Raw genomic sequence first — 16,522 nt, 5'->3', positions numbered from 1 at the left:
TTTTGCCTGTAGCATCAGTTCTGGGGCACTCACAGACAATATCTTTGCAGATTTGGAAACGTCAGAATGTTTTCTTTCCAAAGCTGTCAATTATATGCATAGTCGAGCATCTTTTCGTGACAAAATATTGCGCTTAAAACGGGAACGTTTTTTTATCCAATAATGAAATAGCGCCCCCAGAGTTCCAAGGTGTTGAAAGCGTTCCACAGGGATGCTGGCCCATGTTGACGCCAATGCTTTCCACGGCTGTGTCAAGTTAGCTGGATGTCATTTGGTTGGGGACCACTCTTAATACACACAAGAAACTGTTGAGCCTGAAAAATACAGCAGCATTGCAGTTCTTGACACACTCAAACCGAGGCACCTGGCACTTACTACCATACCCCGTTCATACACAATCCATGTCTCATTTGTCTCAAGACTTAAAAATCCTTCTTTAAGATGTCTCCTCCCCTTCATCTACACTGATTAAAATGGATTTAACAAGTGACATCAATAAGGGATCATAGTTTTCACCTGGTCAGTCTATGTCATGGAAAGAGCAGGTGTTCCTAATGTTTTGTACACTAAGTATATATTATAATTGCCATGTCACTTTTTACATTATATTATTTTTTTTAAATGTATATTTTCGAGTGTGTCAATTTTGGCTAGCCCACCTAACTAAAAAAAATGGTCCAGCCCATCTGGCATCTGACAGGATTGCCAGATGGCAATCCACCCCTGTACACCTTTATGTAAAGTTTCACTTGAATGCATGTTTCAGCTAGCTCAAACCAGTTCTCCCTTAAACTATACCCTGAGGAGGACTTATTTCAATGCTTATTTGTTTCTTCTCAGGTTACAAAGTGAAAACTAACCAGTCCACTGATAATAAACCGTAATAAACCTAAACCAAGATCGTGGAGCCAAAATACTGGACTGAGTAAAGTAGTGTGCAAGCTGCCACCACCTTTAAATGAATCGCTATGGTCCGTCAGTGGTCAAGACACAACCATGGTATGAACAAAAAAAAAATACTTTATTATACAATCTTTTAAATGAATGCAGAGTTCACCTTTTGGTTAGAAATCAAGTAACAGTGTACTTGGCAGATTTTCCAGATGAGCTTCAAACATAAATTAGGGGAGAGGGCTAGTACTCCTAACACCATGTCCCTATCTAATCTCATTCCCTTGCTCCCCCTCTCTACCAATCTTCATCGCCGGCGGCCCTAAACAGCCACGAATGACATCCCTCCCACCATAAGAAATTAGTGCAGTAAAGGTGGCTCAAATGGGCAACAAGACAACATTTTCAACAAAGCACCAGCTCCTCCAGTGTTCATTTGTGCTCTCGGCCAATAAATCATAGATGAGTGGAAAAATAAAACACAAAACAACATATTTCTACATTTCAATGTGACCGCCAAAGACCTTGGAAGAATGATACTATACGCTATCGACACCTGACTTGAAGTCAGTGTGCATCCATCAAATACATTTTATAAAGCCCTTTTTACATTAGGAGTTCACAAAGTCCTTTACAGATACCCAGCCTAAAACCCCAAAGCGCAAGCAATGCACAAGCACGTACAATGGCTAGGAAAAATTCCCTAGAAGGCAGGGACCTAGGAAGAAACCTAGAGGGGAACCAGGCTCCGGGGGGTGGCCAGTCCTCTTCTGGCTGTACTGGGTGGAGGTGCAAAATGCAGCTGCGTTGTGCACCAATTTCCTGGCCTTAATGCTAAGATGTTTTGATGACCATCCATCCAGTTGACACCTTTTAGGCCTCATCATCTTCTCTTTCTCTCCAGACGCAAAAGTTTGGATTGCTTGATGAGATCTGTGAAGACACGCAAATCGACTATTTTCTGCAACATGTTAGCCCATTGGAGATAATAAAAGACAAGTACTGGAAACACTAGAACACTATGAAATATCTGGGAAACCAGGCCTGGTATTCATATCAGACTTTGAAAAGGCCTTTGATAAAGTACTACTGGAATTTATATATAAATGCCTGGACTTTTTAATTTAGGAGAATCTCTTATACAATGGGTTACAGTTATGTATAGTAACCCCAGGTGTAAAATAGTAAATAATGGCTACTTCTAAGAAAGTATTCAACTGTCAAGAGGAATAAAACAAGGTTGTCCACTATCGCCATATCTATTTATTATGGAGATCTAAATGTTAGCTATTAAAATCAGATGTAACAATAATATCAATGGGCTAGAAATCCAGGGTTTAAAATCAAAGGTGTCATTATATGCTGAACCTTCACGTTTTCTTTTAAGTTCGCAATTTGGATCGCTACATGGCCTCAGAGGATCTAGATAATTTTTCTAACCTCTCTGGATCACAACAGAATTATGATAAATGCACCATATTACGTATTGGATCGCTAAGAAATACAACTTTACATTGCTGTGTAGTTTACTAATAAAATGGTTGCTATTGCTATTTTTAAAACAAACCACAGAAAGCTGGTTGCAATTTTAGTTTAATCTACCAGAAAATACAACAAATATTGCAACATTATGGTTATTTCAAATATACTAATGGTTTTATGAAAACAAAATGATTAAAAAAAATAAGAGAACGGCATAACCTTGTAAAATATCACAAATAGGACTGGTGGAGTTGTCACACCCAACAAAATTGTTGGGACAAAACTAGTCCTGTGTTTAATGGGCTGGAATAAAATATCCCAGAAATTTTCAGTATGCACAAAAAGTTTATTTTACTCACATTTTGCGCACAAATGTGTTTCCTCCCTGTTTGTGAGCATTTCCCCTTTGCCAAGATAATCCATCCACCTGACAGGTGTGGCATAACAAGAAGCTGTTTAAACAGCATGATCATTACATAGGTGCATCTTGTGCTGGGGACAATAAAAAGCCACTCTAAAATGCAGAGTTTTGTCACACAACACAATGCCACAGATGTCTCAAGTTGAGGGAGTGTGCAATTGGCATGCTGACTGAAGGAATGTCCAACAAAGTGGTTTCTAGATAATTCAATGTTCATCTCTCTACCATAAGCCACCTCTGTTGTTTTAGAGAATTTGGCAGTACTTCTAACCGGCCTCACAAGCGCAGACCACGTGTATGGCGTCATGTGGGCGAGTGGTTTACTGTCGTCAATGTTGTGAACAGAGTGCCACATGGTGGCAGTTGGGTTATGGTATGGGCAGGCATAAGATAATTGTATTTAATTGACGGGAATTTGAATGCACAGAGATACTAACGAGATCCTGAAGCATGTTTCAGCATGATAATGTATTACCCCATGTCGCAAGGATCTGTACACAATTCCTCTAAGCTGCATACTCACCAGACATGTCACCCATTGAACATGTTTGGAAAGCTCTGGATCGACGTGTACGACAGCGTGTTCCAGTTCCCGCCAATATCCAGCAACTTCGCACAGCCGTTGAAGAGGTGTGGAACAACATTCCACAACATTCCAATCTGTCAATTGACAGATTTTCTTATATGAACTGTAACTCAGTCAAATCTTAGAAATTGTTGCATGTTGCGTTTATATCTTTGTTTAGTATAGTATGTATAAGCTAGAAGCAGACGCCTAAGTATTGTTGTCCATTAGTTTACTCCAATTAGGGGAGGGGTGGTACAGATAAGGGCAAATAATAAAGGAAAACTTATTTCTTTATTAAGATATATACAGTTGAAGTCGGAAGTTTACATACACCTTGGCCAAATACATTTAAACTCAGTTTTTCATCATTTAAGCCTAGTAAAAAATGCCCTGTCTTAGATCAGTTAGGATCCCCACTTTATTTTAAGAATGTGAAATGTCAGAATAATAGAGACAATGATTTTTTTCAGCTTTTATTTCTTTCATCACATTGCCAGTGGGTCATAAGTTTACATACACTCAATTAGTATTTGGTAGCATTGTCTTTAAATTCTTTAACTTGGGTCAAACATTTCGGGTAGCCTTCCACAAGCTTCCCACAATAAGTTGTCCCATTCCTCCAGACAGAGCTGGTGTAACTGAGTCTGGTTTGTAGGCCTCTTTGCTCGCACGCACTTTTTCAGTTCTGCCAACAAATTTCCTATAGGATTGAGGTCAGGGCTTTGTGATGGCCACTCCAATACCTTGACTTTGTTGTTCTTAAGCCATTTTGCCACAACTTTGGAAGTATGATTGGGGTCATTGTCCATTTGGAAGACCCATTTGTGACCAAGCTTTAACTTCCTGACTGATGTCTTGAGATTTTGCTTCAATATATCCACATAATTTTCCTTCTCATGAAGCCATCTATTTTGTGAAGTGCACCTGTCCCTCCTGCAGCAAAGCACCCCCACAACATGATGCTGCCACCCCCGTGCTTCACGGTTGGGATGGTGTTCTTCAGCTTGCAAAAACGAGTTAATGACTCCAACCTAAGTGTATGTAAACTTCCGACTTCAACTGTAGTACCAGTCAAAAGTTGACACACCTACTCATTCCAGGGTTTTTCTTAATTTTTTACATCGTAGAATAATAGTGAAGACATCAAAACGATGAAATAACACAAATGGAATCATGTTAAACAAATCCAAATATATTTTACAAAGTAGCCACCCTTTGCCTTGATGACAGCTTTGCACACTCTTGGCATTCTCTCAACCAGTTTCATGAGGTAGTCAATTAAGGTGTGCCTTGTTAAAAGTTACTTTGTGGAATTTCTTTCCTTCTTAATGCGTTTGAGCCAATCAGTCAGCCAATCAAGGCAGGGGTGGTATACAGAAGATAGCGCTATTTGGTAAAAGACAAAGTCCATATTATGGCAAGAACAGCTCAAACAAGCAAAGAGAAATTACAGTGCATCATTACTTTAAGACATGAAGGTCAGTCTATCTGGAACATTAACAACTTTGAAAGTTTCTTCAAGTGCAGTCGCAAAAACCATGAAGCGCTATGATGAAACTGGCTCTCATGAGGACCGCCACAGGAAAGGAAGACACAGAGTTACCTCTGCAATCTCAGGATAAGTTCATAAACCCAGCCTCAGAAATCGACAATTAACTGCACCTCACAGAGTTCAAGTAGCAGACATATCTCAACATCAACTGTTCAGAGTAGACTGCGTGAATCAGGCCTTCGTGGTCAAATTGCTGCAAAGAAACCACCACTAAAACGACACCAATAAGAAGAGACTTGCTTGGGCCAGGAAACACGAGCAATGGACATTAGACCGGTGAAAATCTGTTCTTTGTTATGATGAGTCCAAAATTGAGATTTTTGGTTCCAACTGCCGCGTCTTTGTGAGACACAGAGTAGGTGAACGGATGATCTCCTCATGTGTGGTTCCCTCCGTGAAGCATGGAGGAGGAGGTGGGGATGCTTTGCTGGTGACACTGTCAGTGATTTATTTAGAATTCAAAGTACACTTAACCAACATGGCTACCACAGCATTCTGCAGCAATACACCATCACATCTGGTTTGCGCTTAGTGGGACTATCATTTGTTTTTCAACAGGACAATGACCCAAAACACACCTCCAGGCTGTGTAAGGACTATTTGACCAAGAAGGAGAGTGATGGAGTGCTGCATCAGATGACCTGGCCTCCACAATCACCCAACCTCAATTGCTCAGCATGTGGAACTCATTCAAGACTGTTGGAAAAGCATTCTTCATGAAGCTGGTTTAGTGAATGCCAACAGTGTACAAAGCTGTCATCAAGGCAAAGGTTGGCTACTTTGAAGAATCTCAAATATTAAATGTATTTTGGTTTAACACTTTTTTGGTTACTACATGATTCCATGTGTAATTTCATAGTTTTGATATCTTTAATACTATTCTACAATGTAGAAAATAGTAAAAAATAAAAACCCTGGCATGAGTAGGTGTTTCCAAACGTTTGACTGGTGCTGTATATATTTTCAAAAATATATACTGAACAAAAATATGGCTGTGCCCCTGCCCAGTCGTGAAATCCATAGATTATGGCCTAATGAATGCATTTCAAGTTACTGATTTCCTTCCATTAACTTTAACTCAGTAAAATCTTTGAAATTGTTGCGTTTATATACAGTGGGGCAAAAAAGTATTTAGTCAGCCCCCAATTGTGCAAGTTCTCCCACTTAAAAAGATGAGAGGCCTGTGATTTTCATCATAGGTACACTTCAACTATGACAGACAAAATGAGATTTTTTTTCTCCAGAAAATCACATTGTAGGATTTTTAATGAATTTATTTGCAAATTATGATGGAAAATAAGTATGTGGTCACCTACAAACAAGCAAGATGTCTGGCTCTCACAGACCTGTAACTTCTTCTTTAAGAGGCTCCTCTGTCCTCCACTCGTTACCTGTATTAATGGCACCTGTTTGAACATGTTATCAGTATAAACGACACCTATCCACAACCTCAAACAGTCACACTCCAAACTCCACTATGGCCAAGACCAAAGAGCTGTTAAAGGACACCAGAAACAAAATTGTAGACCTGCACCAGGCTGGGAAGACTGAATCTGCAATAGGTAAGCAGCTTGGTTTAAAGAAATCAACTGTGGGAGGAATTTTTAGGAAATGGAAGAAATAAAAGACCACTGATAATCTCCCTTGATCTGGGGCCCAACGCAAGATCTCACCCTGTGGTGTCAAAAAATTCACAAGAACAGTGAGCAAAAATCCCAGAACCACACAGGAGGACCTAGTGAATGACCTGCAGAGAGCTGGGACCAAAGTAACAAAGCCTACCATCAGTAACACACTACGCCGCCAGGGACTCAAATCCTGTAGTGCCAGACGTGTCCCCCTGCTTAAGCCAGTACATGTCCAGGCCCGTCTGAAGTTTGCTAGAGAGCATTTGGATAATCCAGAAGAAAATTGGGAGAATGTCATATGGTCAGATGAAACCAAAATATAACTTTTTGGTAAAAACTCAACTTGTCGTGTTTGGAGGACAAAGAATGCTGAGTTGCATCCAAAGAACACCATACCTACTGTGAAGCATGGGGGTGGAAACATCATGCTTTGGGGCTGTTTTCTGCAAAGGGACCAGGACGACTGATCCGTGTAAAGGAAAGAATGAATGGGGCCATGTATCGTGAGATTTTGAGTGAAAACCTCCTTCCATCAGCAAGGGCATTGAAGATGAAACGTGGCTAGGTCTTTCAGCATGACAATGATCCCAAACACATCGCGCGGGCAACGAAGGAGTGGCTTCGTAAGAAGCATTTCAAGGTCCTGGAGTGGCCTAGCCAGTCTCCAGATCTCAACCCCATAGAAAATCTTTGGAGGGAGTTGAAAGTCCGTGTTGCCCAGCAACAGCCCCAAAACATCACTGCTCTAGAGGAGATCTGCATGGAGGAATGGGCCAAAATACCAGCAACAGTGTGTGAAAACCTTGTGAAGACTTACAGAAAACATTTGACCTCTGTCATTGCCAACAAAGGGTATATAACAAAGTATTGAGATAAACTTTTGTTATTGATCAAATACTTATTTTCCACCATCATTTGCAAATAAATTCATTAAAAATCCTACAATGTGATTTTCTGGATTTTTTTCTTCTCATAGTTGAAGTGTACCTATGATGAAAATTACAGGCCTCACTCATCTTTTTAAGTGGAAGAACTTGCACAATTGGTGGCTGACTAAATACTTTTTTGCCCCACTGTATTTGTGTTCAGTATATATGGGGGATTGGAAATGATGCAGACAAATGTGTCATCATCATACCCAGTCCATTTCCTCATTGTGTTCCTCTTCCTGGCAGCAGGTCACTCCCATTTCTTGATTAATCTGTTTTAACAGAAAAAGCCATTTCATGTCCTGCCCATTCCACCCTGTGTGTGTGTATACACACACACTTCTGGTGACTGCCCATACCCAGTCCATCTCCTCTCCCTCTCCTCCACAGGTGTAGATGTTGGAATTTTGCGATGAGATCGATAAGGTCATGCATGAAAAAGATGGCCAAGACCAGCCTTTATACTAGCTGATTTACAAATATTTCTGTACTCTCTCTTCCATGTTGTGTTGAATGCTAGGGTAACAACCAGGGACCATGCTATTTTGAATGACTAGTCTAGGGAATAGGCTAGGGTCAGTTGATATGGTGACGAGGTGTATCATGACCTAGTCTGTAACTTACCCTGTTCTTCTTCTCCATTGTCCCTGGGAAAGTGGAGTGGACATGGTTTCTCAAATTAATTGGTTGTAGACTTTTGGCCCAAATGTTTTGATGCATGAAGTTATCCTGTCATTAAAATTAAATGACTGATTATGACTGTCTGACATAAAAGCACCATCTTCTTTGCGTGAAAATTAATGAAAGTATACTTGACAGAAGATGACTTATCTGACAGTGGCACTCGAGCCGGTCATCCGTGGCTTTTCAGCCGATAGTGTCATTTCAATCCCTATCGCGTAAATTCAGTGTTACATCAAATTTAAAAGCATTGTTCCCGTGTTGGCGTAGACTGCATTTATGGTAAATGCTGCAGATGCCATCACAATAGGAAATTACTCTATTTGTAACACTTCAGCGATACAGATTGAATAGAGCCTTGAGTATTATTCACATAACACTTCCTGTATTTTCGTTTTGAACCGTTCATTTTACATCTGCTAGCCGTCTCAGATTACCATAGCACGCTTTCCTCTAGGTCTAGTCAATTGGAGCTTCTTAGTGTTTCTGTAATGAAGCTGGCTGCAATAGAGGAGAAAAATAATCTACTTTGACTTTTTTTCTTCTATCAGTTTAAGGATTAAATGCAGCTCTCCTTTATGGTCCTGCCACTCCTGGTGGTTAGGAACCAGAAAAGCACCACCTTTAGGTAGACTGAGCCCAAAATATCTTCCTGTTTGCAAAATGTATCATCCTATTTAGCACCTCACCATAGATAAATACTCGTCACTTTTGACATTTATGGAGCCAAAATCAACTTTGAGTTTCTAAAGTCAAAAGCAGATTGAAGCAATGTTTAAAATGTAGTTAAATGTAGTTCTATATGCCAAAATGTATGGTTACTTCATAGTTTGTTACTTTAATAATTACAAATGTGAGAAAAAGCAACAAATAGCTAACAAAATCTAATTTACCAACAAGCAACATGTCTTGAAAGAACTCTGGTTATAAATGCCAGATAATCTCTTCCTAAATGGAACTGATTTCCTGAAACCCTCCCATCTTTTATGCCCTAGCCACCCACGTCATATCAGGGAAATGGTACAGGTTAACCATAATCTAAACTGAAACTTGTTTTACAGTTACATGCTGACCACCCCGCGTTGCAAAATAAATTGACATGCATGTTACTCAATCATTGCGCCAACAAGCGTCTGCGTTGCCAAACGCTAAAATAGAAATCCGTGCTATTAGTGACGCTGAACACGGTGCAAGTCCTACCTCTCCCATCTCCTCATTGGTTTATAGAAGCAGAAATCCACGTGCAACCTCCTCATTGGTTATACCCCCGTGGGTGATTGAAAGATGACCTGAGGTCAGTTGGTCAGTCAGCTGGTCAGTCAGCTGTGGTAATACACCTTATGAAAGTTAGATGCCAATTGCCATATAAAGTCCAAAGAAAAAGAAGCCTGGAAGGAGGAGAGATGACTAGAAATGAGTCGGTTGACCGTTTTATCTGTGTATTAATTGTCGGAGTAGAGGACCTTGTGCATTTCACGTAAAATAACAACCCAGGACAAATTAGCTAGCAACAGAATGCTATCTACCTAAATTGCCATAAATGTTTGCTTTTTGACCTGTCGCCAAATTAAAATAATTTGTTCAGAGTTTGTTTTTATACTTCAACCTGCATGTCGTGATTGCGTTTGGTGTGGGGGGACAAAATCAATTTGAGGACGCAGTTTGGGCATGATATTATTAGGCCTAAATAATGTCTACTCAAAGATGGTGATTTTATGCATGTTCACCTTCAGTGTTTTGAAAACTGATATCTGATTTATTAATTAAATTAATTTAACAGGTGATGGACTTTTAGTGGTGGAAGTGCAGTGTGTTTTAATCCATATGAAGCTTTAACAGTATAGTGACTTAGTTACTAATTTGTCATCTTTTCTCCTGGTGGATCACAAAGATTAAGGATTTAAAAAAATATCCCATTTAATAGATGATCACTATGGGACAAAAGAAACAGAGGGAACTGTCTTCACAGTTTTAATAATGATTTCTAAATTAGTTGTACGCAGCATAGAAATTATACAGTCACCTCTGAATGTTATAATGGATTTATTTTGTTATTGATCATCTCCTGGATGAAAAGTGAGGAAATTGACCGTTGCTTTTTATTTTCACTTTGTTAATTTCAGCAATTTCAGTTTAATCTACCAGAAAATACAACAAATATTGCAACATTATGGTTATTTCAAATATACTAATGGTTTAAGAAAACAAAATGATTTTAAAAAATAAGAGAACGGCATAACCTTGTAAAATATCACAAATAGGACTGTTGGAGTTGTCACACCCAACAAAATAGTTGGGACAAAACTATCGATGTACCGATTCTATGGCACATTGTTTATGAACTGATACACAAAACAACACCAGATTCAAAACTCTTTCTTGCAAAATTCTTGCAACCAATACAATGTTAGAAATATGGAGGATTCAACCATCCCAGCTCTGCAGATTTTGCTGCGAAGAGACAGAATCATTAGATCACTTGTTTTGGTACTGTCCATGTGTAGCTTGATTTTGGTCACAGGTTCAGGAATGGCTGAAGAATTGCAACATTTATCTGGAGCTAATTCTGCAATAATGACTGCTGGGTGATTTGAAAAGTCATAGTCAATCGATAAATAATATAATAATACTCTTAGCAAAAAAACATTTTTTTAACAATCTGTTGAAACTATGAGAATAGAAAGGTTCAGAAATGTTGTGAAACCTCACAGCTAAGTTGAAAAATATTTGACAATTAGATCAAAACTAGATAGACTTCAGAGATAGATGGGAGGGATTGAGTGTAGCTGAAGGGTGGGACTAAAAACTAAATAAAATAAAAAGTAAAATATACTGTGTCAATAAAATGTGTATACACTAAACAGAAATATAAACACAGCATGTAAAGTGTTAGTCCTGTGTTTAATGGGCTGAAATAAAATATCCCAGAAATTTTCAGTACGCACAAAAAGCTTATTTTACTCACATTTTGTGCACAAATGTGTTTCCTCCCTGTTTGTGAGCATTTCCCCTTTGCCAAGATAATCCATCCACCTGACAGGTGTGGCATAACAAGAAGCTGTTTAAAGAAGGATTTTTAAGTCTTGAGACAAATGAGACATGGATTGTGTATGAACGGGGTATGGTAGTAAGTGCCAGGTGCCTCGGTTTGAGTGTGTCAAGAACTGCAATGCTGCTGTATTTTTCAGGCTCAACAGTTTCTCGTGTGTATTAAGAGTGGTCCCCAACCAAATGACATCCAGCTAACTTGACACAGCCGTGGGAAGCATTGGCGTCAACATGGGCCAGCATCCCTGTGGAACGCTTTCAACACCTTGTAGAGTCCATGCCCGAAGAATTGAGGCTGTTTTGAGGGCGAAATGGAGTGCAACAACCTATGTGATGTGATAATTGTATTGTTTACTCTATAACCTGTTAGTTCAAATGCCTTGCCACCGTGACATATAGGCCTAAGGCTGAGCCCGAGACAATAAGAAGACAGTGGCAGAATAAATTTAACCACGCCTTTGTTTCGTCAAGAAATAGGAGAGCAACATCTGTCCGGTGAAGTCCACAAAGCATTTTGCATGTAACAGTTACATGGCCTACAGCATGGTCAAGCAAGTTAATGGTTCTGACATTTTCAGACTACTAAACAACCATTGATTTAGAACCACGGAGAGTTACTACAAGTCACAAAGAAAACTGGAGCTGCCGCCACTATTCCACAACCATTTCAACATCATCAAATCACTTATGCTTAGCTTAATACAGGGACAACTAAAATATACCAAAAGTATTTGTGGTTGTCCATGGTACTGGTGTGTGTAGGGCTATCTTCTGTATTCCACCCCTACCTTGTCACAACTCATTTGCTCAAATGCATTACGAAGGAAAGAAATTACACAAATTATCAGGCACACCTGTTAATTGAAATACCTTCCAGGTGACTACCTTGTGAAGCTGGTTGAGAGAATGCCAAGATTGTGCAAAGCTGTCATCAAGGCAAAGGGTGTGTCACGTTCTGACCTTTATTTCCGTTGTTTTGTATTTAGTATGGTCAGGGCGTGAGTTGGGTGGGCAGTCTATGTTTGTTTTTCTATGTTTTGGGGCATTTCTATGTTTTCGGCCTAGTATGGTTCTCAATCAGAGGCAGGTGTCATTAGTTGTCTCTGATTGAGAATCATACTTAGGTAGCCTGGGTTGCACTGTTTGTTGGTGGGTGATTGTCTATGTCAGTGGCTTGTGTCAGCACAGGTCTATTTTGTAGCTTCACGGTCGTCATTTGTTTATTGTTTTGTATGCAGTGTTCAGTACTTTCTTTATTAAAGATTTACCATGGACACTTACCACGCCGCATTTTGGTCTTCCGATCCATCTCGCCTCTCCTCTTCAGATGAAGAGGAGGACGATCGTGACAGGGTGGCAACTTTTTTTTGCTTACTACATGATTCCATATGTGTTATTTCATAGTGTTGTCTTAAAGAGTCTGCCCTGCCTTGTGCCTGTTTCTGAGGCCTGCTGATGTTAAGAGCAAGGCACACTCCTCCCCCCAAGCGCTAGAAAAAATTTGTTCTCATTCTATAACATTTCAAAATGCAATTGCGGAAAAACACGCCTTTGGAAGCTTTGTCTTCTCGTCCCCGTCGAAGAGAGGAGTGTCTGCATTTAATATGATTATTTGTACATAACCATGGGAATTAAGTTTCACTTTCAATTCTTGTAAGTAGGCAGTATTTTCCTCATATGACGTGGCTGGTTTATGTACAGTCTGTGCTGGCTGGAGCATAAATACCTGTGCACTACAAATTTGAGCAGGCGATCTCCTTATTGTCACTGGTAAGTAACGTTTTTTTACTGGCTTAGCTTGTTTCTTGCATTATGTAAAATTATACAAATGTGATCTGTAAAGTCATGTTGCTTACATTGCTTATGGATTCTAGACAATTAAATGGATATGGCTCAATAAAATAGTTTATCAAAGAGTGTCTGGATAAGAGAGTCTGCTAAATGACTAACATTTGACATGTAAAATGTTATATGCTCTACAGAGTGGTGCTAGAGAGGAGGATATACACAAACAAAATATGTATTTGGTTAGATAACTGACACAGACAACATTACTGTGTAACCAGAAAGGGAAGAGCAAGGCACTCTCCTCCCACCAGGCGCTAGAAAACAGAAAGGGAGTGGCACCATGAGCCATGATGGCACCGCAGCCAGGACCGTTCAAATCCAGGCTTCTATGAAATATGACCTATATTAATTACAATATGAGTGAAACATTCTTCCTTCCAATTTAAAAAAGTAACTTTATTGAAAAGCAGTAGACCACTGATTGGCCAGCTCATTCTCCTCAGGAGGATGACATCATCTTCTATGATGAAAGCAATTATTTTTGCAATGTCTGTTTGAGATGCAAGTTTGAGGTGGGGTTTTTGAATTGCTTTTTTTTTCTCTCTCCAATTTATGCTTTGGTCACAAATAAGAGTATAGGATGAGTCAACAACATTATTTGGGTATAATTTAACAGAATATTAACTTTTAAAAGTGAGATTTTCACTGGACAGTTACTTTAATGTCTGCACCGTTGAGTTGTTTGAAAAAAAGGGGGAGAAAAAAATAACAAAATAATACATTAGGTTTCAATGAGAATGGCACTTTCTCTACATTGCAGGTTCAGTGGACAGCATCAAGAAGCTCCTACAACACCTTGAAGAAAATAACACCATTTGCAGCTAAACCACTATGGTAATCTGAGGCAGTTCACCGTTGGAGAAAGATCAATTCAATATTCATGAATTTTCAGGGAGTTATTTCCATTTTCTGATTTTGCTTAAACTAATGTACAAAAACAAGTGAAAACTATATAGTTGATGATGTATTGAGTTACACTAATGTTTATATGACTCTTCTCCTCTTCTTTTTGAGTGTCTCTCACTCACCTCTGGCCGAAAGGGAGCGAACAGGCTGTATGTTGCCTTAAAACATACAAACCAAAACTGATGGGTGATGCCATCGATCTAATCCGTGGGTCAGTGACGCGGCCCATGGTCAATGACAGTCAACGCTAGTCGTGGGTCAGTGACGCGGCCCATGTCAAAAACAGTCAGCTTTCTCTTCTCTTCCGTCTTCTCCTATAAATTACACATACGTTTTGTGCACTTATTGCAAGAAATTGTATATCTATTCATAAATTAGGCCTTATTATTGTTATTATATTGTGTTTACCTTGTGTTTGTAAAATCAAGTAACATTCTACAATTTCATTTAATTGATAAGACATCAAATGCTTCCTTTATATAAGTTATGTATGGAAACATTTGAGGGCGAAAGTCAATTACTAACTATTATGAATAATTTCCCCAGAATTATGAAGCGACAGATGGTTTTTCCCCTGCAGCAAAGGACAATGTGGATGGAGTAAGTTGTGTATGACATATTACTGTATACATCTTTTCACCGTGGCTCTGTCCACATCAGCATGCTTTCTCCATCTGAACATTTACAGTTTAAAGCCAACAAGAACTACACTCAACACTAGTTCAAAATGAACAGTAATATTCTTTGCCTTTGAGTAGGCCATGTCGGACCAGATAAATCTGTCATATTAAAAGTAATACCACGTTCAAGTGAAGCAGCGAAGATTTTCAGATTTTGGATATTTTCTCGTCTTCCAGGATTTTACAGATCTCATCAAAAACTTCCACCATCTGAACATGTCTGGAGATGAGAAGATGGACTGGGTACGTGGTTTGATTATTCTTCACTGTGTGTACACATGACACACACGCGCGCCAAAGGGTGTGGTCATGGAAACTATATGACGAGCCGTTGTTGTCTCGTCTGTCTAAACAGGCTGATCAGGAAGTGGGAGTGACCTGCTGCCAGGAAGAGGAGCACAATGAGGAAATGGAATGGGTATGACGACGTACAATTTCTGTTATCAATATCATGAATTCACTTTCTTTGTGTGTCAGTAATGGAAAAGCCCTTTGTGAAAAAGGGAAAGCTAAACTACCGTTTAAACCATTGACAACTAAGATCGAGAAGAATGTCACTGATCCTCCTATATCAAGAATGTCAGAGCTAAAGGGGTGTCTGTACATTTGTAGAACTTGCACTAACAGCTTTGGGGACAATCACTCACTTCTTAAAATATTTGCGCAAATATATGGTGCAAACACTCATCTGGGTGTCTTTACAGATGACCTCAAGAAATCCCAGCTTCTGCATCTGGAGAGAAAGAAAAGATGAGGAAGACCGCCTTTAAATGAAGACAGCCTTTTTAAAATCTTCATTAACTAACCATCTGTTGGGTGGCTTGGTCATCAAAACATTGGCCTAGTTCACACTCCTGTTGTACAACGCATCTCACACATCAGCTGTGATACAATTTAAGGATCCTGTCAATGGGTTTGTCTGCACGTAAACAAAGATCCGTTGTATCACCTCAGCGTGAACTAGGCCACTGTAGCCTAAAGATGGCATTGGTACACGCGTAGGGTTTTGTAAATACTGTACAGTAGGATATATGGTTATACAATCTAGATTGATATGTAAATATGTTGAGTATCTATTTATTTTCTCACTCATCTGTCATTCGTTGGCCTATTTAATGTTCTGAGGGCGAAAAGGGGAGGGGGGACGACTAAAATATTTGGAATGTGTCCCTAATGTTTTGTACACAGTGTATATATTACCCCACAACATTCACTCTTCCCATTAGTCCTTGGATTTATTTTTGTGTAGCTAATTCTCCTCAAAAAAGTACATCTGCTGTCTATTTGTTTGTCAATATTAATGTGTTCAGTGTCTTGTCTCCTTGTCAAATGAGTGTCTGTCAATTTAGTTGTATATCTGTATCACATGAAGTTATCCTTCGAACAGAGAAAGGGTGGTACCTAGTGGGGGCGGAGGGGTCAAATAAATCAACACAAACTGTGAAGTACTGATATTCAATGATGTGCATAAAACGACTCCGACTGTAAATTACATTCTTATTGGCATTGATTTTTTTGTTGATTTTTATTTGACAATTTTCAACAATGTGGTGCTCTTGGAAATACACTAAAACAAAATAGACAAGATTATAGCATATATAAAATACACCATCAGTAAGGAGGAATCAGTCAAATAAATAAAATAGATGATCAAGTAGCATTCATTAATACAATTATACTTTCTTTTAGCATGTGCAGTTTTAAAGCATATTGCCCATAAACTATTACGGTTTATCTTAACTAGCACAGGACGGCTTTTATATACACTACCGTTCAAAAGTTTGGGGCCTCTTAGAAATGTCCTTGTTTTCGTTGTACGAGATCTTCCGTTTCTTGGCAACTTCTCGCATGGAATAGCCTCCATTTCTCAGAACAAGAATAGACTGAC

At 39.2% G+C, this 16,522-nt stretch overlaps 1 protein-coding gene across 1 annotated transcript; it reads left to right on the top strand.

The window, feature by feature from the left end:
- Positions 1-12,949: 12,949 nt before the first annotated feature.
- Positions 12,950-16,144, top strand: vig-2 (VIG-2 protein). The gene is given in 5 exon segments (NM_001124285.1): positions 12,950-12,970; positions 13,809-14,554; positions 14,812-14,877; positions 14,990-15,052; positions 15,339-16,144. Coding segments are annotated over 3 exon segments (156 nt in total). The 5' UTR covers positions 12,950-12,970; positions 13,809-14,554; positions 14,812-14,850; the 3' UTR covers positions 15,405-16,144.
- Positions 16,145-16,522: the final 378 nt, after the last annotated feature.

This window comes from Oncorhynchus mykiss, chromosome 17, assembly GCF_057628025.1.
Source record: "Oncorhynchus mykiss isolate SJ-2025 chromosome 17, ASM5762802v1, whole genome shotgun sequence".
NCBI lineage: Eukaryota > Metazoa > Chordata > Actinopteri > Salmoniformes > Salmonidae > Oncorhynchus > Oncorhynchus mykiss.
This window is presented reverse-complemented; position numbering and strand designations above follow the sequence as displayed.